General features: G+C 46.5%; 1 protein-coding gene across 5 annotated transcripts in view; it reads left to right on the forward strand.

Moving 5' to 3' along the window:
- LOC129813762 (E3 ubiquitin-protein ligase mib1-like) overlaps window positions 1–21,866 on the forward strand; it is a 90,231-nt gene extending 68,365 nt beyond the window's left edge. Inside the window, exons 13-23 of one of the 5 annotated variants that reach the window (XM_055866264.1) lie at window positions 8,901–9,033; window positions 9,586–9,672; window positions 10,207–10,365; window positions 12,104–12,285; window positions 12,464–12,653; window positions 13,037–13,115; window positions 13,346–13,498; window positions 14,351–14,428; window positions 14,987–15,099; window positions 18,633–18,781; window positions 18,862–21,866. In XM_055866264.1, the coding sequence (XP_055722239.1) occupies window positions 8,901–9,033; window positions 9,586–9,672; window positions 10,207–10,365; window positions 12,104–12,285; window positions 12,464–12,653; window positions 13,037–13,115; window positions 13,346–13,498; window positions 14,351–14,428; window positions 14,987–15,099; window positions 18,633–18,773 (1,315 nt within the window). In that variant the 3' untranslated portion in view covers window positions 18,774–18,781; window positions 18,862–21,866. Of the gene's footprint in view, window positions 1–8,900; window positions 9,034–9,585; window positions 9,673–10,206; window positions 10,366–12,103; window positions 12,286–12,463; window positions 12,654–13,036; window positions 13,116–13,345; window positions 13,499–14,350; window positions 14,429–14,986; window positions 15,632–18,632 lie in introns of those variants that run through there. The other 4 variants (XM_055866263.1, XM_055866265.1, XM_055866261.1 and 1 more) reach the window with 4 other exon arrangements.
- Window positions 21,867–27,499: the final 5,633 nt, after the last annotated feature.

Raw genomic sequence — 27,499 nt, forward strand, 5'->3', positions numbered from 1 at the left:
TGTTATCATTGGTATTTTATTCAGGATTATTGTAGGTAATAAAATTCTGACTTACCCACTTTGTAGCTAGGTTAAGAAGTTTAGTGCTCAAAGCTTCATAATGGGGATCTAGCTTACGTCATGTTGTGCACATTAACCCAAATTCACCACACTGGTTTAGTAGTCCATGTTACATGCATGCAGAAACATAATGACTAAAAACATACTCGATCTGAATGGATGGAAGTCACCCCCAGGGCTCTCATCCATCCCTGCAATACTGCAGCCTGTTACTGCACAGTGCACATTCAGATCTAATACAGAATGATCTAGTATGTTCTACAGTGTTTAGAATCTGACCGCTGCTGAATAATTCAGTGGGTTGCCATGGTAAGTGTAATTATTCCGTGGGTTACCATGGTAAGTGTAATTATTCCGTGGGTTGCAATGGTAAGTGTAATTATTCAGTGGGTTACAGCTAAGTATAAATGCAGTGTGACAGGTGAAGGAAGTAAAAGGCATGTGTGTAGCATTGCGTACAAGTAGGGCACAGTCTCCACATCTAAGGCCCATCTTATTATATTGGGACACATGTAGCCTCCACACCATTAAACTTTGCTGATACACCTTGACGAAACGTGTACTTACTAGGATTGTGATATGTGGTTGTCTCCACTAGCTATCTTAAGATGAATGCACTAACTGTAAGTCGCTCTAGATAAGAGTCTGCTAAATGACTCAAATGTAAATAGGAAACATGAATAAGGAAAACCTTATACAGAGCTAATCTAATAACAAAAAGTCAATTTATTTGGCCTGTGGTTTGGTCACATTGGAAAACATGAGAAACATGTTGCAGTCGTTCTTTATCTCCACACCACATGGATCTGGTGGGCTACAGTCGTTCTTTATCTCCACACCACATGGATCTGGTGGGCTACAGTCGTTCTTTATCTCCACCCCACATGGATCTGGTGGGCTACAGTCATTTTTTATCTCCACACCACATGGATCTAGTGGGCTACAGTCATTCTTTATCTCCACAACACATGGATCTGGTGGGCTACAGTCATTCTTTATCTCCACACCACATGGATCTGGTGGGCTACACTCATTCTTTATCTCCACACCACATGGATCTGGTGGGCTACACTCATTCTTTATCTCCACACCACATGGATCTGGTGGGCTACAGTCATTCTTTATCTCCACACCACATGGATCTGGGGGGCTACAGTCATTCTTTATCTCCACACCACATGGATCTGGTGGGCTACAGTCATTCTTTATCTCCACACCACATGGATCTAGTGGGCTACAGTCATTCTTTATCTCCACACCACATGGATCTGGTGGGCTACAGTCATTCTTTATCTCCACACCACATGGATCTGGTGGGCTACAGTCATTCTTTATCTCCACACCACATGGATCTGGTGGGCTACAGTCATTCTTTATCTCCACACCACATGGATCTGGTGGGCTACAGTCATTTTTTATCTCCACACCACATGGATCTGGTGGCCTACAGTCGTTCTTTATCTCCACACCACATGGATCTGGTGGGCTACAGTCATTCTTTATCTCCACACCACATGGATCTGGTGGGCTACAGTCATTCTTTATCTCCACACCACATGGATCTGGTGGGCTACAGTCATTCTTTATCTCCACACCACATGGATCTGGTGGGCTACAGTCATTCTTTCTCCACACCACATGGATCTGGTGGGCTACAGTCATTCTTTATCTCCACACCACATGGATCTGGTGGGCTACAGTCATTCTTTATCTCCACACCACATGGATCTGGTGGGCTACACTCATTCTTTATCTCCACACCACATGGATCTGGTGGGCTACACTCATTCTTTATCTCCACACCACATGGATCTGGTGGGCTACACTCATTCTTTATCTCCACACCACATGGATCTGGTGGGCTACAGTCGTTCTTTATCTCCACACCACATGGATCTGGTGGGCTACAGTCGTTCTTTATCTCCACACCACATGGATCTGGTGGGCTACAGTCGTTCTTTATCTCCACACCACATGGATCTGGTGGGCTACAGTCGTTCTTTATCTCCACACCACATGGATCTGGTGGGCTACAGTCATTCTTTATCTCCACACCACATGGATCTGGTGGGCTACAGTCATTCTTTATCTCCACACCACATGGATCTGGTGGGCTACAGTTGGAATTGATTAATCTTGCTTATATGGGCTCTGTCTTTACAACAATGTACATTTAAACGACCACACTCCCTTGAGAGTCACAACTAAGCCATTATACTACACCAATATACATTCTACTGCTCTGGGCCATTTGGCCACATTGTTTCAGAGCTTAGGGGGGAGACGATGGCTGATACACAGCCCTTTACTCCCCATCATTCCTCTGCAAACAATGGATTCATTTTACTATGCTAAATGGGCTGTCTTCCACTCGTGTATCTTCCTTCTCTGTGTATTTGTAGTAGGTAAGAGGGTGAGTAGTATAAAGTCACGACAGACCTTATCCATCCCCGCAATACTGCAGCAGCCTCTTAATCTCTGTTGGGAGCTTCTTCCTACAGTTACTGCACTTTACTTCAGTATGGACTCTGATGAAGGGTTGACCTATGTTATTGGTTTAAAGGTGTTGGTTTATTATGATGTAGTGTAACAGGTACCCCTACAGCTCATCTACTACAGACTAAACTCCGACATCTGTTGGAGTGTGAACGGTGTATGTGTGTGTATGTGGCCTGGGGCCGAGGCAGCTAGCGGTCTGTGATTTAGAGAGGTAGATTTACAAGCATGCTGTAGATCATTGGTGTCTCAGATGCTCTTCCCATATGGTGACAGTGCAGCAGGCAGGCAGGGAGGCAGGAGGCTGCCTGATCTACCTGGCCGTCGATCGAAGGCCCTCGCTTCGAGCAGCTGAATTCTCAATCACCGCTCTGTTCTGCTCTGCTAACCCCCAACAATCCCTCTCGAAGCCTGGCTTCTTTACCTCGGTGTGAAACAATAGCATGAAAAATCCCCACAGGCAAGAGTAGGTTTTTATGTTGTTCATGCCATGTTTGATGCACAGAGTCATGGATATTGTGGTGAGAAAATGGTCAGGAAATCAATCAGTCATGATGGTAAGGCTTGTGGGAAAGAAAGCGTAGTCATATCACTAGGCAGGGACAGAGTAGTGAATGCATGTTGCTGTAAAAGTCTTGACGTTCTGTTGTCATCTACATACACACGCCCTTGTATTTCCCCTCTTCATCTTTTCTGGATTCCTTCCTCAGCCAGAGCAGGGTTACCAAACTCGGTCCTGGGGCCTCCCCTGGGTGTACGTTTTGGTTTTTGCCCTTGCAATACACAGCTGATTCAAATAATCAAAGCTTGATCATGAGTTTGTTATTTTAATCAGCTGTGTAGTGCTAGGGCAAAAAACTTAATGTGCACCCGGGGGTTGGGAGTGTGGGTATATTACGAGTATCGTGGCAGGGCGTGTCTTACGGCTATCGTGGCAGGGCGTGTCTTACGGCTATCGTGGTAGGGCGTGTATTACGGCTATCGTGGCAGGGCGTGAATTACGGCTACCGTGGCAGGGCGTGTATTACGGCTATCGTGGCTAGTGAATGAGATTAGTTGGTAAGATGAGAATTCGTTTTTTTCAAGGCGCTGAAGGGAGTAATGTGCAAGGGGATGAGGAGCATTGTGGGCAAATAATTGGGTCATCTAGAACCAATGGGACATTAATGTGCCATTCAGCACTATCACTGTCTGCCTGTGTCTTCATAAATCCCTATGTGTCAGGACGTTCCACAATGCAAGGTGATTTAAGGATAATTTAGGCTAATTCAAAACGAGGCATTAGTATGCCAACTTCAGAGATGAACAAAACCAGACATGGCCGGCTGGATTGCTTTAAAAATGCACCTGCTTTAAAAATGTCACCACAAACAACTGCACGCTATATGCATTGTGATTTATTATCTAACCAAAACATAATATAAATGCTTCTGTCAAGTCACTTTCTTCCCATCTTGGTTAATGAAAACACACACACAGCCTACTATGTTAGACAAAGGCAGCGAAGGTCACATTTCAGGGAGAAATATTCCAGCCACGACAGCCTAATCAAAGGCTTTAATATGGAGCTGGATCCTGGTTCATCTGATGTGCTTCTTTACCCTTCACTGGTTTATTTACCCTGTCAGTCCTCATTGGGATGTGCCCAACCTTCTACTTCCCTAAAATTAAAATCTGGACCTCAAAGCCAGTTGAATACCCCTGCTCTTGTCCATCTTAATGTTGGGAGTGGGTCAGTGGGCGCATCCATCCCCCTTTTGATAGTCAAGACCAATATGTGGTGCTCTATTTACTTATTTAGGCTACATCATCATATATTTACATCCTCTGGCTTAGCTGTCACTGAACACTGTCACCCACCAGTCCACATACCAAATACAAGGACACTGAAGCCAGGGTATTTGTAGTCTGAGTGCCATTCTATTTCAATTGACTTGGCATGCCAATTCCATGGTAAGGCTAAAAGACTGGCCTTCCAATGTAAGGCTAAAACAGACTGGCCTTCCATGGTAAGGGTATGGTAGTAGACTGGAGAGTAATCAGTGCATTAAGAGTCTGGCTTGGTGGCTTTTTGTGAATGATTGGTTGGGAACGGGTCATTATTTCAAAGATTGATTCTGTCGCCCTGTCCTGATGAGTTTGACTCAGCCATGTTTCTTCTGAGGAAGCCTCATCTGAGACGGGCGTTCTGATAGGGCTTGGCTACACCTCCTCCATGCATCACAAATACTACATGACTAGTACAGTCCAAATTGATTGTAGCCATGTTTCCATCTACTCATTTTTATTCAGTGAAATGGCATGCCTGTCACAGAAAAAAACTCACGACAGACATGTTGGAAATGGCAAATTGTCTGTATACTTTCCCAAATATCGACAACACAAAATATGCTCAAACGTGGGAGAAATGTTGTCAGTGAAACATTATGGGACACTGTTCTTATTTAGCTTTGTCCTAGTAGAGTTATTGTCCCCCCGCTATCCCGTTGGATTGTTGGTACCAGGTACTGACCACCACACAGATGGCTGTCAGCTAGGCCAGGGCGGCAGAAGGGCCCTGTCGACCCTTCCCCAAACACATAGTATACAGGTTCCTGGTCAATGACAAACTGCAGCCCAAGACAACAGGCCCTGGTGGAGTGCTCCTGAGGGACTCCTGGCATCTCTCTCAGGGTGACCCAGTTCATCACGTCTCCGTCTTCACTTTCTCTCTTCCTCTCTCTCTTCCTCTCTCTCTTCCTCTCTCTCTTCCTCTCTCTCTTCCTCTCTCTCTTCCTCTCTCTCTTCCTCTCTCTCTTCCTCTCTCTCTTCCTCTCTCTCTCTTCCTCTCTCTCTCTCTTTCTCTCCCTCTCTCTCTCTCTCTCTCTCTTCCTCTCTCTCCTCTCTTTCCTCTCTCTTCCTCTCTCTCCTCTCTCTCTCTTTCTCTCTCCTCTCTCCTCTCTCGACCTGCAAGCTTTAACACCAATCATAACAAGAGGAGCTCTCATTTGCTCCCTCTTCCTCCACTTGCCCCAGAATCTCTCCAAGCCTCCCTGGTTTTAATGCCCATGTCAAGTTTATTTCCTGTTACTACTTAACGGCTGGAGCCTGACCTGCCCATCTCCCTATGCCTCCCCCCCCCCACTTTCCCACAGAGCCCCTTTCTTGCAGTGAAAACCCACTCGATCACGGACAGGAAAAAGTATTTTCTTCTTTCATTCATTCTCCCCTTTTTTTTCATTGTATATTTCTGTCAAATAGCTAACTGCATTGCAGCAGTGCCTGCCAGGCAGGCAGTGTGGCTGGGGCATTAATATTAATGTCCGCCCATTTCACCCAGCGTGGCATGGAGCATGTCAATTTAGTCAGAAAGAGAGAACACCTTTCTTTACCTTGATGGCTTCCGTGAAAGCTCTCAATGTCGCTGCCTATGCAGTGTACAAGTGCGTCCTCTATCCATCTCTATGGTCAGATTTCTTCTTATTGGAGAGGCTCTCCCCTCTCCATCCCGACCAGCACAGCGCCGGAGTATCACCTAGGAAACAGCAGAGGGCGCCAGTCTATCAGTCCCGAGTCACTATAGGGGACTCAGGACTGGGGACGCAAGCAGGGCTGTCATTGGCTAGGTTGTCTGTTGAGGGTGTTTCTCGACCCAGTGGGTCTGGTGAAAACTAGTAGCCATGTTGACTCTTAATGTCACACTGTAGAAATGTATTGGGTTGAGAACATTGTCTTCTCTCTCAACTCAAGTGTCAACACAATCCTGTGGACTAAAGTTTAATACAGCAGGCAGATTCATTATTCAATTATATGTTTACAGTTTGTTTGTTTTTTACATTTTGAGGGAAATTACTTAAGTGTCCCACGTGATCACAATATCTATCTAGCAACTACTGCACTATTTTGCATTGGTGTGTTTTGACTGTTTAGGAATGAGAAGAACCAGAGTTGCAGCTGGTCACATTTAAGCTGCAAGCAATGCAGGTGTATCTAAGACATAGAGGTTGTGCGGTGACAGAGAGACTGGGGTTCAGTGTATACTGTGGTAGTAGTAGTAGTACTGCAGCCATCCCCAGCTCTGTACATCTAGGAGGGTATGTTATTACTCTAAAGACAGAGGGAGAGAGAGACTGTGGGTTTATCACAATCCACGCTGCAGCTAGCCAGTACTCCGGAGAGCTGCAGCTAGCCAGTACCCCAGTGAGCTGCAGCTAGCCGATACCCCGGAGAGCTGCAGCTGGCCGGTACCCCGGAGAGCTGCAGCTGGCCGGTACCCCGGAGAGCTGCAGCTGGCCGGTACCCCGGAGAGCTGCAGCTGGCCGGTACCCCGGAGAGCTGCAGCTGGCCGGTACCCCGGAGAGCTGCAGCTGGCCGGTACCCCGGAGAGCTGCAGCTGGCCGGTACCCCGGAGAGCTGCAGCTGGCCGGTACCCCGGAGAGCTGCAGCTGGCCGGTACCCCGGAGAGCTGCAGCTGGCCGGTACCCCGGAGAGCTGCAGCTGGCCGGTACCCCGGAGAGCTGCAGCTGGCCGGTACCCCGGAGAGGTGCAGCTGGCCGGTACCCCGGAGAGGTGCAGCTGGCCGGTACCCCGGAGAGGTGCAGCTGGCCGGTACCCCGGAGAGGTGCAGCTGGCCGGTACCCCGGAGAGCTGCGAGCCCCAAAGCGTTCTCTACTTCCAGCGCGTGCGTTAATGTGCGCGTCTCTCCTTTTTTTCTTTATCGTTCCCTTTTTTTTTCACTACTACATGTGTATAAGTGCCTAACATCTACCTAGCAACTACTGCACTCTTTTCCTGTGTGTGCGCGCTCCAGTGCCTTGCCAGAGCTCTTCAGCAGTGTCAAAACCCTTGTGAAATTGGCTGCTGCTTTTCTGTACATTGTGCCGGCTAAGTCTCCCCACAGAAAGTCAGTAGACATTAACCTTGATATAGCGTTTATTTTTTATTTTTATTATTATTATTTTTTATTATTTTTTTTACAAAAGTGACCTGGTTGACTGTAGTAGGTAGGTTACAGTGTTGCCTCACTACATGCAGTGTGTGTTGGGATGAGACTCACTGGACTGGTCAGGGGCTGTTCACCTCTATCCCAGGCTGCTTACCCAGGCCTGGGCTGGGGGAGAGGAGACAAAGATAATGGATGAGTGTTGGGTAGCTGAGGAAGTTGCCATGATGGGACAGGATGGAAGACCAAGTCTGCTCAGCAGGGAGGTTGTTGTATGAATGTTTTCCTCCTCCTCTTATCTCCCTCTCTCTCCTTCCACCGCTCTCTCTTTCTACCTCTCTCTTTCTCTTGCGCTCTCTCGCTCTCTTTTTCTCTCTCGCTCTCTTTTTCTCTCTCGCTCTCTTGCGCTCTCTCGCTCTCTCTCTCTCTCGCTCTTTCTCTTTTCTGCTCTCTCGCTCTTTTTTTCTCTCGTTCTTTTTTCTTCTCTTGCTCTTTTTTTCTCTCTTTCTCTCTTTTTCTTTCTCACTCTCCCGCCATTTACTTCTCTACCCCTCTTTCTCCTCCTCCCACGTTCAAATACGGTCTGCCCATGTACTATAGGAGGTAGTTTACATGATAATTTTTCTTTCTCCCATGCTCTCTCTCCCATTTTGGTGTGGCATCACAGTCAGTCAGCTGTCTTTTGCAAGTGCTGTGCAGATTGTCAATTGGTTTTATTCCAGTCCATAGTCAGACACTGTACTCCTTGCGTTCTTCTCATACCATGCAGTTTCCTATGCAGCAGCCATCTCTCTATAAGGCATGTAGCCTCCAAATGACCTTCAAACAGGAACACAACCAGTCGCTGCTGCCTCGCAACACAGCACTCTTCAACAACCCTGTTTAAACAATATCACACAGTTCATGAGAGCTGACTGAATGCAGCAATCTGTGGTGTTATTACCAGTTTGTCTCTACATAACGGGGGCTGTTGTGCTGCTTCTTTTAACTGGGTTTCTTAAACTACACTCAACACTTGTATCATTTACCTACTACTCCCGGTTATGCTACTAGCCCAGCCCACCCCTTTGTTTATTTAGTATGCGAGTCATTTACGTGTTAGAATAAATGTGCTGTTTCAGAACCATTCTCTCTCTGCATCTGTCCTCAGTGTAGTGATGCCTTGCAATTGGACTTTTAGATATAGAATCTATAGATGCATTGAGGGATGTTATATCATATCAAATAGATTCTGACCTTGACTATAGGAGTCTGGTCAAACTTAGTGCACTAGATAGGGGCTCAGCTGCCATGTGTGGTGCATCCCTAGTCATATTCAACAATGATTAATTGATTGCGCCATGACCTTCCTTCCATCCTAGGTTCCTGTTGTCATGCACCTGCAGTCATCGCTCTGTCCCTCTCTTCCTCCCTCTCTGAGCAGTGCCATGCGTGTGTTGCTGGCCAAGCTGCCGCGGCCCTGGATCGTAGATGAGAAGAAAGATGACGGTTACACCGCCCTGCACCTGGCGGCGCTCAACAACCACGTAGAGGTGGCCGAGCTGCTGGTTCACCAGGTAGGACACGCTAGCATTAACCTAACCACTGACACCCCTGGTTTCATACTGATGGTCCATAGCATCCCTAGTGTCTCCATCTTGGCTCGCACGCATACAGTAAGTGCTGGCCTTGTTCTTAATTGTATAATGCTGTATAGGTTTGTGCCTGTATAGGGTAGCAATAACTGCTTTCATTGTTTATTGAATCCATATTATCCTTTGGGTTCCTAGTGGTGCACAAGCACTGTTAGCCTATAACCTGCTGCCTCAGGATCATGCATGCCCTATCTGAGATATCTGAGACAGTATTGGTGCAGACCTCTATCTAACAGGACCATAGTGTAGTAAGTAGCGTCCCACCAAGCAGAGCAGGAACTGGGCTAATGAGGCTGCTGTATTTCAATTGCGTGAGAGAAGATCTTATTGTAACATTCCAGAAAAGCTGTCAGAATACACAAGGTGATACATTGCGGAATGTGTTATAGCCTACTGCAGAGTTCAAACAGGTATTTTTGAATGGCAACGCCATCTCTCTTTTCTCTATCTGTTCCCTCGCTTTCCTCCTCTCAGGGCAGTGCCAGCCTGGACATCCAGAATGTCAACCAGCAGACAGCCCTGCACCTGGCTGTGGAGAGACAGCACACACAGATAGTCAGGGTCAGTCTCCTCTCCTCACTTCCTCTCTCCTACAGCATACTGAAGATGCGATCGGTAGTTATCTCCAAAACTGTGCGTCACTCCTGACGGTGCACTGAAGGCTGGTGAGAAGATGAAGACAACACACGTTTTGATTTAAAATGGAGGATCTCCTGCAGTAGAATGAACCCGCTAGGGCCAAAGTGACGTAGTGCCAAGGAAAGGAGAACGCTTTCTGGAAGAGAAACGTCAGAGGAGTAGTGGGTGTCCTATCTGGGAAAGGTTGTTACGTCGCCATCTTTTGGAGTGGTTTGGAAGTGCAGCTTCAGTGGTGCAGGAACACAGTCAATATGCAGGATCTCTAGCTGTGATGCCATGCTAGACTTATTTGGATGATATTTATTTATTTTTTATGTACTGGACTGTTATGCAAATAAATGATCATTTTAAATTATCACCATGTTAATTTGAAATGCTCTGTGTCTATGTGTGCCTGTCTGTCTCTCTGCCTGTCTGTCTCTCTGCCTGTCTGTCTCTCTGCCTGTCTGTCTCCAGCTGCTGGTGCGAGCAGAGGCAAAGCTGGACGTGCAGGACAAGGATGGGGACACTCCTCTCCACGAGGCGCTGCGTCACCACACGCTGTCCCAGCTCCGCCAGCTGCAGGACATGCAAGACGTCAGCAAGGTGGAGCCCTGGGAACCCTCCAAAAACACGGTACAGAATACACCTAACACATACCTCTAGAACCCTCCACAAACACCTAACACATACCTCTAAAACCGTCCTAAATCAACTAATATACCTCTAGAACCCTCCACAAACACCTAACACATACCTCTAAAACCGTCCTAAATCAACTAATATACCTCTAGAACTCTCCACAAACACCTAACACATACCTCTAAAACCGTCCTAAATCAACTAATATACCTCTAGAACCCTCCACAAACACCTAACACATACCTCTAAAACCGTCCTAAATCAACTAATATACCTCTAGAACCCTCCAAATATACTGTAGGGGATTGAGCATTTGAGTGCCTTTCTACGTAAGACCGCTCCTCACTCGGCTGGCTGGGCCATTTTCAAAGCCCCCGTCTCCCCAGTCATTTATCCTGAAATGTCTTATACTCTTTCTAACTTTCTAACGTGATGCTATGGGAGAGCCCTACTCCAAGGCTGGGTGACATGGCTTAAAAATCAGATCTAAATATTTTCAGCCGTCATTCACAATATATATCTGATTTCTCTGAATAAACTTTGTTGCACAATTTAAGGTCAATACACCAAATTTCAACCAGTCAGGAATAATCTGATGAATCCAGAGCTTAGATAAATAGAAGCCTTCCACAACCATAAGACCCACTAGTATACATTATTTTATCAAAATAGTTGAACCTGCTTTTTGTTGCAATAATCACTGATCTAGCTTTGGTCTATCTATGAAAATGCCCTTTTTAACCAGAACAATGCACATCCACCAGTAATGACTAACTTCTGGTAACAGTCATTATAGAAATGTAACGCAGGTCTCAGAAACAATCTCTCTAGCCAAGCCCACGTGCTAGTGAGTAGCCAACTTAACTTTTATATTTCAAGTCTAGCCAACGTGGATCTATTTACTTACTAACATTAGAACAGTTGAACTGTTATGAATACACCTTCCTGTCTGTCTCCAACTGTTTAAACAATAGCCGGTTGGTTCACTTTTACATATTGAAGTCACGTGGCCTACCTGGACAAGATGCTTATTTCTCAGAATGAGAACAAGTTGCCAATTCCTTATTTAAATGCCTTTTTTAATGCTCATTGCACATGTATTAAACATAGATTAGACAGCTAGCACATATGTCTGTGGCTACCGCAATGCCGTGCGTGACAACATGAGCATCCATTTTCCACAATCATGTTAATTGATACTGGTTTTAGTAGGGTCTGCTCTGTTCTACATTTTGGGAGATGAGACATAAAAAGGGGATCGTTAAAAGGTTAAGTTATTGTCTATTACAGTAAAATGTCTAAGCATTTCGGTGTCCATATGACCGATTCTGTTGGACCAAACCTCCAATGCAAATAATGAGTTTAAACTGCTTGTTGTCAGGGAGGTAGAAGTTATCTTTGGTCTTTTGTTGTAAGTGGCAGGGGGAGGGGCTTGGTGTCTCTGAGTGGGAACGTGCACAGGAGGAGACGAGAACAAAAAGACACAGAACTCTCATAAAAACAGGGAAGAAAATAACAACCTCGATTCTTGCGATACAGGCATTTGGAACATCGCGCTAATCAAATTAATTCGATATATAGCCCAGCCCTACCCAACACACTGCATATGTCCCAATTACACTGTATGCTGCTCTGCTCTGCGCTCCTCTGTCTGGTGGAGCTGGGGGAGGGGGAAAGGGAGACAGAAAGAGAGAGAGTGTTATTGACTCCTGTGTGTGTTGGTTCTCCACAGCTAATCATGGGCCTGGGCACCCAGGGAGCAGAGAAGAAGAGTGCAGCGTCCATCGCCTGCTTCCTGGCAGCTAACGGAGCAGACCTGACCATGCGCAACAAGAAGGGCCAGTCCCCTCTGGACCTCTGCCCTGACCCCAGTCTCTGTAAGGCCCTGGCCAAGTGCCACAAGGAGAAGATCAGGTAAGAAGCTCCAGGTCTAGCCATCCGCCCCTAAACCCATACTAAAGGACACGGTTTAGACTCTTAGATTAATCAGCTGGTGTGCTTCAACTTGTTTTCTCCCCATCTTTAATATGTCCTGTCTTCTTTTCTTTCTCACAAACTCCATTTTCTCTCCCCATCCCTCTCTCTCTTCCAGTGGCCAGGTGGGCTCTCGCAGCCCGTCTCTGAACAGTAATGGTGAGACCCTGGAGGAGTGTATGGTGTGTTCTGACATGAAGAGAGACACCCTGTTCGGACCATGCGGACACATCGCCACCTGCTCTCTCTGCTCCCCCCGCGTCAAGAAGTGTCTCATCTGCAAGGACCAGGTCCAGTCCAGAACCAAGGTACTGTGCCAAACCCGGCCTCGTTGGTTCAAATATTAACGTTAACGGACGGTTTCACAGAAACAGATTAAGTCTGGTCTTGGACTGAAAACTGGTGGATTTCCATTGAATTAACTTTTTAGTACGGGACTAATCTGTGTCCGGTATTCTGATCTGAATGCTTTTCACTGACATTTTCGCTCAAGTCTCCCTTTGATGTCAATGAATGATTTAGGCCAACTGTTGGGGTGCCTCGAAGTATGAAGTTGTGGAAGTTACTAATGACTTAGTACATTAATGGATGCTTTCCATTGGTTTGTGGTGTAAAGACATCCTCCAATTAGAGGTATGACTTTCTCTTCTCTTTCCCTCCACTGACATCAGATGTTTGTCTCTCCATACAGATCGAGGAGTGTGTCGTATGTTCTGACAAGAAGGCTGCTGTGCTCTTCGAGCCCTGCGGTCACATGTGCGCCTGTGAAAGTAAGTACACTAAACCAGCTAAGGTTGCTTCCTCGTACACAGTAGGGAGAAACCGTTTTGAAGTGGGGAGGTAGCCCGCTTCAAAATGTTGCAAAATGTTTTGCTACAGTTTGCCCTACCGAAGACCCTGCCTCACTGCAAGAACGCAACAATTCTCCAGAACCTTTGATGCGTTCTAGTAGGCCATACTGACCTTTCATTCTGTCTGTGTGTTCCCTTCCTCCGTACAGACTGTGCCGGCCTCATGAAAAAGTGCGTACAGTGCCGGGCTGTTGTGGAACGCCGCACGCCCTTTGTCCTTTGTTGTGGAGGGAAAGGTATGGAGGGTGATGCCGCTGATGATGATGATGATGATGATGATGATGATGATGATGAGGACCTTAGTGAGTGAATCTTCCACACGTTCCCTTTTATTTCTCTTTTATCCTCCTTTCTCTCTCGTTGTCATGACTGTCCATCTTGTTGTTTTCCCCATGATGAACTTGTTTTGATTTGTTTGTGTTGGTTTGTTGATTCACAGCTGTCTTGCTCCTGCATTATTTTAATCTTAATGTTGTCATTGTTTTGTGTGTTTTAGTTGAATGTGTCATTTTCCCAGACTGGGAAACAAACCTCCCTAGTTGAGGTCATTAATGCATAATCTTTAACTTAATCAGACGAGAGTGTGTTTTAATCATAACATGCAATTCAATCACGTCAGTTTTATAACATTTCAGCAGCATGTACTAATTTTATTAAAAGAAATTGACCTCCATAACTGGCTATTAATTCTCCCTTAGCTGGCTCCTAAAAGTCTATTTGGCCAACTGATTTTAATATCGCCATCAGTCCATTGCTCGATCCAATTTCTCCATCCAATCTGTTAGCTAAGTAGTGACGGTACAGTGTTGGTTATTTCAATGTGTGAGTGTGTATTAAGGCTTACGTTTACCATCGCTAGTGTTGTCTTTAAGTTGCACACACTCTTATCACGTTATTATCTAACCTTTATGACTGCAGTTCCCTTTAGTTTGTTTTCCTTATTATTTTATGTTGAGTTAAAAGGGAAACTGTTGTAAGTTCACAGATTTTATAATGATTTGCCAAAGATTTGCTTGTCAAGATGCCACACAAACTGTCCATGCCCTCCTCTGTCTCCAGACCTTTAGTAGTGAGTAGACTGCTCCTCCTCAGGCCTTGCCTTGTGGAGTTGAATCAGGGGCTCCTGTTATAACACTGTGACTGGTTATTCTCAGCAGGTAACTCTAACTCAGCTCTAATGGCAGGGGGCTCGCTGGATCTACTCCAGCCCAACAATCTGGCACTAAGTTGGTGTAAGTATCTCATCCTCTTCCCTGGTTCAAAACTCCCCAAAAATCCCCAGTGCTGTCTGCCCTGCCTGGCCTATGCCCTGCTGCCAAAACCCCCTTTGCAACGATCCGTCGCCCACTCCAACACACAGAATCACACACATACAAATGATTAATGATACTGATTTCCACCATTCAGAAAGGTTGTGCCCTCAAGCACAGGGCCTCAGACCTATTTCAGCCAGATACTGTCTCAGGAAGTACATGTGTCTAAGTCTGAAATTGCTGCTTGTTAAAAACAGACTTGGTTAAAGTGTAGAACTCTTTCCAGAATAGCCCACATAGACGAGGCTGTATGATTGCTTGATTAGTTTGTCCTTTAGAGCATCATGTCATTAAAATCTATTCCAATTTTATTGATCACATACACAGAATACAACAGGTAGACTTTATAGTGAAGGCATCTCACCCTCTCTCGCTCTCGCTCGCATTAAATCGGCTCGGGGGCCACTAGTTTGCGAACCTGCATATGTTTGTTCGTTTCTGAACGTTATGTGTGTTTTCCCCGTTTCCCTTATACAGCCAGCGGTAACATCCCAGCCATGCAGAGAGACAAAGACAACACCAATGTCAACGCTGACGTTCAGAAACTGCAGCAGCAACTGCAGGACATCAAGGAGCAGGTAAGCGTGGTGGTATGTACTAAAGACAACATGGTGGTATGTGCTGAAGACGGCATGGAGTCATGTACTAAAGATTGTGCTGAAGACGGCATGGAGTCGTGTGCTGAAGACGGCATGGAGTCGTGTACTAAAGATTGTGCTGAAGACGGCATGGAGTCGTGTACTAAAGATTGTGCTGAAGACGGCATGGAGTCGTGTGTCCTGAAGACGGCGTGGAGTCGTGTGTCCTGAAGACGGCGTGGAGTCGTGTGTCCTGAAGACGGCGTGGAGTCGTGTGTCCTGAAGACGGCGTGGAGTCGTGTGTCCTGAAGACGGCGTGGAGTCGTGTGTCCTGAAGACGGCGTGGAGTCGTGTGTCCTGAAGACGGCGTGGAGTCGTGTGTCCTGAAGACGGCGTGGAGTCGTGTGTCCTGAAGACGGCGTGGAGTCGTGTGTCCTGAAGACGGCGTGGAGTCGTGTGTCCTGAAGACGGCGTGGAGTCGTGTGTCCTGAAGACGGCGTGGAGTCGTGTGTCCTGAAGACGGCGTGGAGTCGTGTGTCCTGAAGGCGGCATGGAGTCGTGTGTGCTGAAGGCGGCATGGAGTCGTGTGTGCTGAAGGCGGCATGGAGTCGTGTGTGCTGAAGGCGGCATGGAGTCGTGTGTGCTGAAGGCGGCATGGAGTCGTGTGTGCTGAAGGCGGCATGGAGTCGTGTGTGCTGAAGGCGGCATGGCGTCGTGTGTGCTGAAGGCGGCATGGCGTCGTGTGTGCTGAAGGCGGCATGGCGTCGTGTGTGCTGAAGGCGGCATGGCGTCGTGTGTGCTGAAGGCGGCATGGAGTCGTGTGTCCTGAAGGCGGCATGGAGTCGTGTGTGCTGAAGGCGGCATGGAGTCGTGTGTGCTGAAGGCGGCATGGAGTCGTGTGTGCTGAAGGCGGCATGGAGTCGTGTGTGCTGAAGGCGGCATGGAGTCGTGTGTGCTGAAGGCGGCATGGAGTCGTGTGTGCTGAAGGCGGCATGGAGTCGTGTGTGCTGAAGGCGGCATGGAGTCGTGTGTGCTGAAGGCGGCATGGAGTCGTGTGTGCTGAAGGCGGCATGGAGTCGTGTGTGCTGAAGGCGGCATGGAGTCGTGTGTGCTGAAGGCGGCATGGAGTCGTGTGTGCTGAAGGCGGCATGGAGTCGTGTGTGCTGAAGGCGGCATGGAGTCGTGTGTGCTGAAGGCGGCATGGAGTCGTGTGTGCTGAAGGCGGCATGGAGTCGTGTGTGCTGAAGGCGGCATGGAGTCGTGTGTGCTGAAGGCGGCATGGAGTCGTGTGTGCTGAAGGCGGCATGGAGTCGTGTGTGCTGAAGGCGGCATGGCGTCGTGTGTGCTGAAGGCGGCATGGCGTCGTGTGTGCTGAAGGCGGCATGGCGTCGTGTGTGCTGAAGGCGGCATGGCGTCGTGTGTGCTGAAGGCGGCATGGCGTCGTGTGTGCTGAAGGCGGCATGGCGTCGTGTGTGCTGAAGGCGGCATGGAGTCGTGTGTGCTGAAGGCGGCATGGAGTCGTGTGTGCTGAAGGCGGCATGGAGTCGTGTGTGCTGAAGGCGGCATGGAGTCGTGTGTGCTGAAGGCGGCATGGAGTCGTGTGTGCTGAAGGCGGCATGGAGTCGTGTGTGCTGAAGGCGGCATGGAGGGCGTGTGCTGAAGACGGCATGGAGGGCGTGTGCTGAAGACGGCATGGAGGGCGTGTGCTGAAGACGGCATGGAGGGCGTGTGCTGAAGACGGCATGGAGGGCGTGTGCTGAAGACGGCATGGAGGGCGTGTGCTGAAGACGGCATGGAGGGCGTGTGCTGAAGAGGGCATGGAGGGCGTGTGCTGAAGAGGGCATGGAGGCGCGTGTGCTGAAGACGGCATGGAGGGCGTGTGCTGAAGACGGCATGGAGGCGCGTGTGCTGAAGACGGCATGGAGGGCGTGTGCTGAAGACGGCATGGAGGGCGTGTGCTGAAGAGGGCATGGAGGCGCGTGTGCTGAAGACGGCATGGAGGGCGTGTGCTGAAGACGGCACGGAGGGCGTGTGCTGAAGACGGCACGGAGGCGCGTGTGCTGAAGACGGCACGGTGGGCGTGTGCTGAAGACGGCACGGTGGGCGTGTGCTGAAGAGGGCACGGAGGGCGTGTGCTGAAGAGGGCACGGAGGGCGTGTGCTGAAGAGGGCACGGAGGGCGTGTGCTGAAGAGGGCACGGAGGGCGTGTGCTGAAGAGGGCACGGAGGGCGTGTGCTGAAGAGGGCACGGAGGGCGTGTGCTGAAGAGGGCACGGAGGGCGTGTGCTGAAGAGGGCACGGAGGGCGTGTGCTGAAGAGGGCACGGAGGGCGTGTGTGCTGAAGACGGCACGGTGGGTGTGTGCTAAAGACGGCATGGTGGGTATGTTCAGATTTAATTGTAATAACGAACGTTAACTCTGTGTGTGTGTGTGTGTGTGTGTGTGTGTGTGTGTGTGTGTGTGTGTGTGTGTGTGCTAGGCACATCAATAAACATTGAAGGTCCAATGCAGCTGTTTTTATCTCAATTTCAAATAATTTCTGGTTAACAATTATTTACCTTACTGTGATTTTGACCATTTTAAAATGAAAACAAAGAAACAAATAGATTGTTAGCAAAGAGCAATTTCTCAAGGAAGAATATAATTAGGACTGTCTGAGTGGGGAGGGGAAAACTGAAAACGAGTTATTATTGGCAGAGAGATTTGGAAGTCTCTCGCTTATTGGTCTATGAAATAATTTACCGCATGGTGATGTCACCAGGCAGGCCTAAACTCCATCCCACCAAAACAGGCAGAAATGTAATGCAGTATTTTCAAACAGCTTACACTAAAATGGCATTATCATAATTTTAGCAGTTACAGTATTATTCCAACCACTAGTGTAAAAATATGTATAACATTTTTTAAAAGGCCTCCCGAGAGGCACAGTGGTCTAAGGCATTGCAGTGCTAGCTGTGCCACAAGAGATTCTGGGTTTGATTCCAGGCTCTGTCGCAGCCGGCTGTGACCGGGAGACCCATGGGGGGGGGTGCATAATTTGGCCCAGCGTCGTCAGGGTTAGGGGAGGGTTTGGCTGACAGAGATGCCCTTTTCCCATCGCGCACTAGCGACTCCTGTGGCGGGCTGGGCGCAGTGCACACTGACACGGTCGCCAGGTGTACGGTGTTTCCTCCGACACATTGGTGTGGCTGGCTTCCGGGTTAAGTGGGCATTGTGTCAAGAAGCAGTGCGGCTTGGTTGGTTTGTGTTTCGGAGGACGCACGGGTCTCGACCTTCGCCTCTCCTGAGTCGTCTGTACGGGAGTTGCAGCGATGAGACAAGACTATAACTACCAATTGGATACCACGAAAACAGGTTTAAAAAAACAAACTGTTTAAAAACATAGTGTGTGGATACGAGACACCTTTTCCTTGCCCTGAGACAGGGCATTTTGGAATCTATAGCCATGTTTCAAAGCAACCATTTTTCCAATACAATGTGTTTATATCAGAACTGGGATGACTCCACTAAGATGTGTACTAAGTGTTATTTTGTGTATCTCTCCAGACCATGTGTCCGGTGTGCCTGGACCGGCTGAAGAACATGATCTTCATATGTGGCCACGGCACCTGCCAGCTGTGTGGCGACCGCATGAGCGAGTGCCCCATCTGCCGCAAGGCCATCGAGAGGCGCATCCTTCTGTACTAGAGTCCCAGGCTTCAGTCTGAGCCTTCTACACCCCCACCACCCCCCATGAGGCCTTTAAGAGGTGCATCCATCTGTACTAGAGTCCCAGGCTTGTCTCAGCCCCCCCCCCCCATCTACAACCAACCACACCAGCTGCTGCTCTCCCATCTATCTCGGCGTCTTAACACCAGAATTACCAATGTGGCTTCTTTTAAAAATGGAAACTTTGTTATAAAACAATCAAACATTGTACTGAAAGAGGTCTTGGTCTTGCAGCTCAGCTGAAAGCCTGTAGCAGCCTGATTCTTTGCTTTTCTCCTCAGAATGCCCTTTCGCCTCTCTCTCGTTACTCTCTCTCGCTCTTCCCCCCCTCCCCTCTCTGTTGTTTTCCTGTTTCTGTGTGAGAACGCCTCTTCCTGTTATCATTGTGGTGGGGTTATTGGCACACATCCCAACCCTGCCCTGTGTTGACCTTGGGATATGGACTGAGGGATATGGTCAGAGCCACTTAGTCCCATCTCCAATGTCCTATTCATTAGGGCACGCTCTGTCTCTCCTGACGAAGGGCTGCCCCTCCTGTCGAAGGGCTGCCCCTCCTGTCGAAGGGCTGCCTCTCCTGTCGAAGGGCTGCCTCTCCTGTCGAAGGGCTGCCTCTCCTGTCGAAGGGCTGCCTCTCCTGTCGAAGGGCTGCCTCTCCTGTCGAAGGGCTGCCCCTCCTGTCGAAGGGCTGCCTCTCCTGTCGAAGGGCTGCCCCTCCTGTCGAAGGGCTGCCCCTCCTGGCGAAGGGCTGTCTCTCCTGTCGAAGGGCTGCCCCTCCTGTCGAAGGGCTGCCCCTCCTGTCGAAGGGCTGCCCCTCCTGGCGAAGGGCTGCCTCTCCTGTCGAAGGGCTGCCCCTCCTGTCGAAGGGCTGCCCCTCCTGTCGAAGGGCTGCCCCTCCTGTCGAAGGGCTGCCCCTCCTGTCGAAGGGCTGCCCCTCCTGTCGAAGGGCTGCCCTCCTGTCGAAGGGCTGCCCCTCCTGTCGAAGGGCTGCCCCTCCTGTCGAAGGGCTGCCCCTCCTGTCGAAGGGCTGTCTCTCCTGTCGAAGGGCGCTGCCTCCTGCCTCTGATGCTTAACCTAAAACCTAAAGCCCATTTATCATTGATTCTATTTGTATTTATTATGCAAGAGTATTGGTAATAGATGCTACTGACGTGGGTATTCACTACTTTTGTAGTTTACTCAACATTTCATGATGGCTACAATATGATGACATATTTGTATACATACAAAAAATGCGATGTCCAGCACTTTTACAAGTTCAGCCAGTCTTCTGCTACACGTGCATATTTGAGATGGGTTGTTGTGACATGTTGGGGGTTTTGGCAATGAGGCCCTTTATTTCCCCAGAGTCAGATGAACATGTGGATACCATTTTTATGTCTCTGTGCAGTTTGAAGGAAGTTGCTAACTAGCGCAATTGCTAACGAGCTATAGCGCAATGACCTGAAGTCTGCGTAATATGCTAGCAGATACAATAGACTTTCAGTCATTGTGCTAATGCTAGTTAGCAATGGATCGCTAAAACTACCTCTAACTTCCTTCATACTGGACACAGACATAAAAATGGTACCCACAAGTTCATCGGACTCTGGGGCACTAGACAAAGGTCATTGCCAAAATCCCGAAGTATGCCTTTAAGACCTGCACAGGGCAGGTTAGCACGCTATCTAGGGAGAAAAACTGCTGATTGAACAAAAGCAAAATTGCTGTTCTGTTTGTCTAAACTTTGGAGGTCCAAATCCACCTTAACTCTGACTGACTGATAAGGTGGTGACACCGCTGCAGTCCAATCTTCTGCTAACACCTCATCACATGTACCTTGTTTACCAACCCCTCTCTCTGGAGAAACACAGACAGGCCAGGCAGTATAACACCTTTGGTCTGCAATTGTTAATACTTAAGTACAGTAGACCCAGTATAGATGCAAGTCAAGACAGTGTTTCATTCAGCCTACTTATAAGTGAATACTATCATGTACCTGCTGGACATTTCTGAGGATTAATTAACTTAATTGAGCATTTGTACAAACATAGTATGTCATCATGTATGACACAAGTTGCTTTAGAGCTGTTCCAAGACTATAGATGGTATTATCTGTCTGGTATACAACCATCCTATGATTCTTATAAGCATCGCTAATAACCTTTGATTATTCATGTGCCATTGCTTCCAAAAATGATTTACCTGTTAAATGTTGTTTGGGGATAAGGTGCTCTTAATCTGGTATTGCTTTTATTTAAATGCATTTGCTGAATTCTTGTAATAAACGCATTTATTGAGCTAGAGTGTACAATCTAATAGAAAGCCAAGATGATAAAATATAGAGTAAATTATTTTGTATTGCTGCCCACAAATAGGATTTAGAAGTGTATCTCTATAGAGCCTTGCCTATAATGTAATGTAGCTGCCCACTCTCACCCACACATCCTGCTTCAATATCAATGTTGAAATGTGGCTTTTAGTTTGATAGACTTCAAGCAAAAAAAACACTAAGCATTATTTTATCTTGTTTTGTCTGCAAGTCTAACATGTTCAGAGTCAGTAATGAGACTGGTGATAAGGGAGACAATTTTGTCAGGTTTTACATGTATTCTTCTACCAGTGTTTTGGGGGATAGAAAGAAAATGGTTCCACTGGTAAAGTTGACACTAATAAGGCAGATCCCTCTGTGTGGAGCCAAGCTGTTTACCTTGCTATAAGCTGACCAGCTTGACCACGCAAATAAGCAATTTTATAGGAAAGAAAGAAAAGTAGCTTCATACTTTTTTACTACCTGTTTTTATTTCACCGATCGCGTTAACGATCGCGTTAACATTCTAAAAGCACTAATATTGCTTTATGGTAGTATTGTCTTGTTAGTTGTTATAAAGGCCTATTTTGTACCTTATGTTCAAAACTTATTATACCTGTCAAGATTGAAAGGTTTCAGTAGTATTCTTTCCTTTTTTAGGCATGAATGTTTCATTTATGCAGTACGACATGCATTATAAAAGCTGGTCACTCTGTATTACTGAAAGTGCTTTTCAAACCACTGTGTAACTGAAATAAACTTCTGAATGAATCTTTAGACCTCTACCCACACTCTTGTTTTTATTCTGTTTCTTGTGAATGTCAACTTGTTTGATTAACATGTTTGGGCAATTAGCATGTTGTTGACTTGCCCCTGCAGTGTAGGCTGGCATCGTATTGACACATTTACAAACATTTAAAGGTATTTGGCTGACTGAGCATATGTAACCGATGTGAAATGGCTAGCTAGTTAGCGGGGTGCGCGCTAATAGCATTTCAATTGGTGACGTCACTCGCTCTGAGACCTGGAAGTAGTTGTTCCCCTTGCTCTGCAAGGGCTGCTCTTTTTGTGGAGCGATGAGTAACGATGCTTCGAGGGTGGCTGTTGTCAATGTGTGCAGAGGGTCCCTGGTTCGAGCCCAGGTAGGAGAGGTACGGAAGCTAAACTGTTACACATACCGATATTCAAAACATTCAGTCAGAAGAAAACCTGAAGGGCTGCAAACTAAGGTACAGTGCCTTCAGAAAGTATTTGTAGTCCTTGACTTTTATGCCACATTTTGTGTTACAGCCTGCATTCAATATCATATACATAAGCCCCATAATGACAGTGAAAACATGTGTTTGGACATTTTTGCTCATTTATTGAAAATCAAATATGGGACACTCCAGAACATTCAATGTTGTCTTGGTATGCAACTTCAGTGTATATTTGGCCTTGTGTTTTAGGCTATTGTTCTGCTTAAATGTGAATTTGTCTCCCAATGTCTGTTGGAAAGCAGACTGATCCAGGTTTTCCTTTAGGATTTTGCCTGTGCTTAGTTCTATTCTGTTTCTTTTTATCCTAAAAACAACTCTAGTCCTTGTCGATGACAAGCATTCCCATAACATGATGCAGCCACCACAATGCATGGGAAAAAAGACTGGTACTCAGTGATGTTGTGATGGATTTGCCCCAAACAGCGCTTTGTATTCAGGGGATAAAGTTAATTTCTTCACAATTTTTCCAGTTTTACATTGGTACCTTATTGCAAACAGGATGCATGTTTTGTAATATTTCTTATTCTGTACAAGTTTCCTTTTCACTCTGTTATTTAGGTTAGTATCGTGGAGTAACTACAATGTTGTTGATCCATCCTCAGTTTTCTATCACAGCAATTAAACTAACTTTTTAACTCACCAATGGCCTCCTGGTGAAATCCGTAAGTGGTTTGTATTTTTGTAGTGACTGGGTGTTTTGATACACCATCCAAAGTGTAATTAATAACTTCGCCCTGCTCAAAGGGATATTCAATGCCTGCTTTTTTTTATTTACCAATAGGTGCCCTTCTTTGCGAGACGCATGAAAACCTCCCTGGTCTTTGTGATTGAACTGCTCGACTGAGGGACCTTAAAATGATCTGTATGTGTGGGGCACAGAGATGAGGTAGTCATTCAAAAACCTTGTTAAATAATACTAGCGTGTGTGAGTCCATTCAACTTATGTGACTTGTTTAGCAAATGTTTACTCATTAACTTATTAAGGCTTGCCATAACAAAGGGGTTGAATAATTATTGAGGAGACATTTCAGCTTTTCATTTTAAATTAATTGAACACAATTCCTGCTTTGACATAATGGGGTATTATTTGTAGGCCAGTGACACAAAATCTCTGGCTGAAAAACAGCAAAATGGGGGAAAAGTCAAGGGGTGTGAATACTTTCTGAAGGCGCTGTAAATCATAAGACACTAGGGATGGTCACAGCACAGTCATGAGGGGTCAAAGACAAAGTCAGTGTCCTGGAGTGATGCACATCTCCATTCTTCTCCCCAGGCTGAACTGATGGGCTGCTGTCACTCACACCCAGCAGGGGTTAACTGACAAATTGACCACCTGGTGGGGGAGTAACAGCCCCTAACCCCTCATGGCCCAGTCAGCAAACAGCCCTCCCTAGGCAGCTTAGCCAGCCTCCCCAGGCCAGAGGAGATAGTGCTGTCTCCAACACCCTAACGGGACAGCAGGGCTGCAGCCAATCAGTCAGGGTGATGGATGTTGGAATGGACTGGGTCTGGCTGGGTCTGAGCCATGGTAGGTGATCAGCAGACTGTCTGTTTGGGGGCCTATCTGCTGCTGATCAGCCACCCATGGCTCAGGACAAGGACCAGGGGGTATACTACAAAGCAACTTGCCTAAATATTCTGAAATATATATTTTGCTTAATTCTTCTGATGTGAATGAAATGGGCATGGTTTGATTGGCAACAACCAAATACACATATCTAGGTTTAGCTTTATTTTTTATGAACCAGAATATCAGGAGTTATTTCTGGTTGTTTATTAAAGTTAGCTGGCTAACTCACTAATCCTGCTTGGTAGTATACCTCTCTGGTCTTCTAGGGCTTGTCACATAACATAGAACATAACCTACTGTATAACACAATAGAAACACCAAAGCTAGGTTTAAAAGGTAGTTCAGCCAACTGCGAACTATCCCTTTAACCTCACGGTGGTCTGTTTTACCCGGCACACAGATGGTCTGCATATATAACTGGTGTTCTTCCCTCCTATCGTCTGAGTACTGAGCTGTCTGCTCTGATCGAGAAGCTGCAGAAGAAGGCTGACACTGGTGGAGAAGAACCTCAATAAGGGACAGAACCTCATAGAACATTACAGCGCCTCACCATTTCCCTTTAAGAAAATGTAGTCGTTAGGGTGAACTTTATTTTTTGTGAACGTAGATTTCCCTTTTAAATTAGTGTAAGCAGCACGAATGAAGGCTTACCAGGCTAAAATCATATCCTGAATAGAATGCGTTATGGGGTTTTGTGTAGAAAACAAATCTGAAGGTTTCATTATCCTATCACTTTCAAATGTTGGATAATATTTTTCTAAACTAAAGAAGGGTGAGAAGAACAATATACACAGTGTACAATACATTAGGAACACCTTCCTAATATTGAGTTGCAGCCCCCCTATTGCCCTCAGAACAGCCCCAATTTGTGCAGCCATGGACTCTACAAGGTGTCAAGCGTTCCACAGGGATGCTGGCCCATGTTAACTCCAATGCGTCCCACAGTTGTGTCAAGTTGGCTGGATGTCATTTGGGTGGTGGACCATTCTTGATACACACGAGAAACTGTTGAGCCCAGTAGCGTTGCAGTTCTCGACACAAACCGGTGCGCCTGGTACCTACTACCATACCCCGTTCAAAGGCACTTAAATCTTTTGTCTTGCCCATTCACCCTCTGAATGGCACGTATACACAATCCATGTCTCAATTGTCTCAGGGCTTAAAAATCCTTCTTTAACCTGTTTCCTCTCATTCATCTATACTGGTTGAAATGGATTTAACAAGTGACACCTATAAGGGATAATAGCTTTCACCTGGATTCACCTGGTCAGTCTATGTCATGGAAAGAGCAGGTGTTCTTAATGTTTTGTATCTTCGCTGTAGTTGATGTGCATATTCTCGAACAAACCACAAGGTGGCAGTATATCCAATGCCCAGTAAGCGTATTGGCCTCTTGGACAGCTGCTACATGCATATTGTCCTGCCAGAACATTATGCAGGGAAATCAATTGCAACCATCTTTGAAAATAGTATTTCCCCTAGATATGTTCAGAATAAGTGCTATTTGTGTTAGTTTCAATTCAAACCTGCCATGTTGGAAATAGTTTATTCCTTCCTTTTTATTTGGGATGTCGAGCCCCAATTCCAGGTAAGAGTAATGTTTTTTCATAACTGTGTATGTGTGTGTTCAGCATTTGTCAGTGCATGTGCCTGTCTTGAGTCTGAGTGCCGTGTTGGAGGCATTGATCACTCTTGGTCTGAAGGTCCTCTCACGTCATCCAGTTCAGAAGCAGAGCTGTATTTATGGTCGGGTTTATGGCTGGCCTGGGCAAAGTGCTGTGTGTGTTCATGGAGTTCAGCCTGGTACCACCACCAGTCCCACCTCCACAAAGTCTGTGTGTGTGTGTGTGTGTGTGTGTGTGTGTGTGTGTGTGTGTGTGTGTGTGTGTGTGTGTGTGTGTGTGTGTGTGTGTGTGTGTGTGTGTGTGTGTGTGTGTGTGTGTGTGTGTGTGTGTGGTGTGTGTGTGTTCATGGAGTTTGGCCGCCCCACCTCCACAGTAAAGTCATAAAGGAGCTATATTCTCTTCCTCACCGACCCCACCTCTATACATACAGCCTCTAACTGACACACTGATTGCTTTATTGATCAGGGCAAAGAGTCCCGGCCCTCTCATGTGGGAAACATATTACACATGTAACATGGAGGGGGAACAAAGGACTGAACAACTCAATGATGTGGTGACTCGTGTACCCAATTTGTTGTTCGAACGCTAAAGTATGTGCAAGGAGATCGTTCAATACTGATGTCGAAATTGGACGTCTATCCATGTCCTGAGGACATGGGGAAATGCCTTCAAAACCGGCCACTAGGGGCAACAGTGAGCACTATTACCATCAGGTAGGTTTGGGTTTTGCTAGGGCGTTGTGGACTGCGGTGGTGGATGGGCATAATCTCATGATCAAATGACTCTTGATCAGAAAACTACGTGTTTGTTCCCAGTTGTGGAGACTGTTTTATTTTATTTTTTATTTTTAAACCTATCCCAAACCTTAACCCTTACCTTAACAATTCAGAATGAGAGCAACAAAAACACCTCTAAACTTGGCGTTTGCAGAACGTGAATGAACGTCTAATTCTGCAGTGAGACTGTGAGAGCTTGTTGGCATGTGTCTCCATTGCACCACAATTTAAAAAGCTACTTTAAAGTTACTATACATTTACATAATTTAGCAGAAACTCTTCTCCAGAGAGATTTACAGGAGCAATTAAGTGCCTTGCTCAAGGGCACAGACAGATTTTTCACCTAGTCGGCTCAGGGATTCGAACCAGCAACCTTTCTGTTACTGGCCCAACGCTAACCGCAAGGCTACCTGGCGCTCACTGAATCACATATCTATTCATGCAATACTGCACAGTGTCTGTACAGTTTATATCATACTACAGTATTATCAATACTTATCTTTTTAGGGACTGATATCGAGGCATGATATATTTATTCATGCTTCGTTATCAATGGCAGATAGCCGGTATTGTTGTCAAAGGGGGTGTGTGAAAATTGGCCTTTCGGAATCTTTCTATAGGTTACTACATTTAATAATGAAATCCAAGTAACCCTCATTAAATGTTCATTATTCCCCATCTTTCAGCGAAGATGAGAACATAATTGGTAAGTACCTGGTACCAAATGGTACACGGTGATGCTTGTGTCAATGAATCTCAAAGAAACCAAAGTCTAATTGCTATGCACTCATTAGGTAGCTACTGTTTTAACAAGTCATTTCTAAGTAACTGCCTTGTAAATACCAGGCTTTAAAATAAAGGGTTACCTTTCTCTCTTTTCTCTTCAACTTGCTGAAGCTTTATAATCATTTTTTACTGATTTTTACGTATAATATTTCTCATCTCATTATTTATATATTTTTTGCCGAACTCATGTTGTGAGACAAATAAATGATATACATTTTGCGATGAATTGACATAGAGAATCCACATTGCATCACAAGCCCCCATGCAGCCTCCTCAGCTGTATATATAAATCCACACAAAAGGTTGTGTAACTTTTGACCTTATTGATGTGTATGGCTGTGGCCCACTACACGCACCATGCTTATCACCACCACAGCCTGATTGGAGTACTGAGAGCCCAAG

This window comes from Salvelinus fontinalis, chromosome 17, assembly GCF_029448725.1.
Source record: "Salvelinus fontinalis isolate EN_2023a chromosome 17, ASM2944872v1, whole genome shotgun sequence".
Taxonomy (NCBI): Eukaryota; Metazoa; Chordata; class Actinopteri; order Salmoniformes; family Salmonidae; genus Salvelinus; species Salvelinus fontinalis.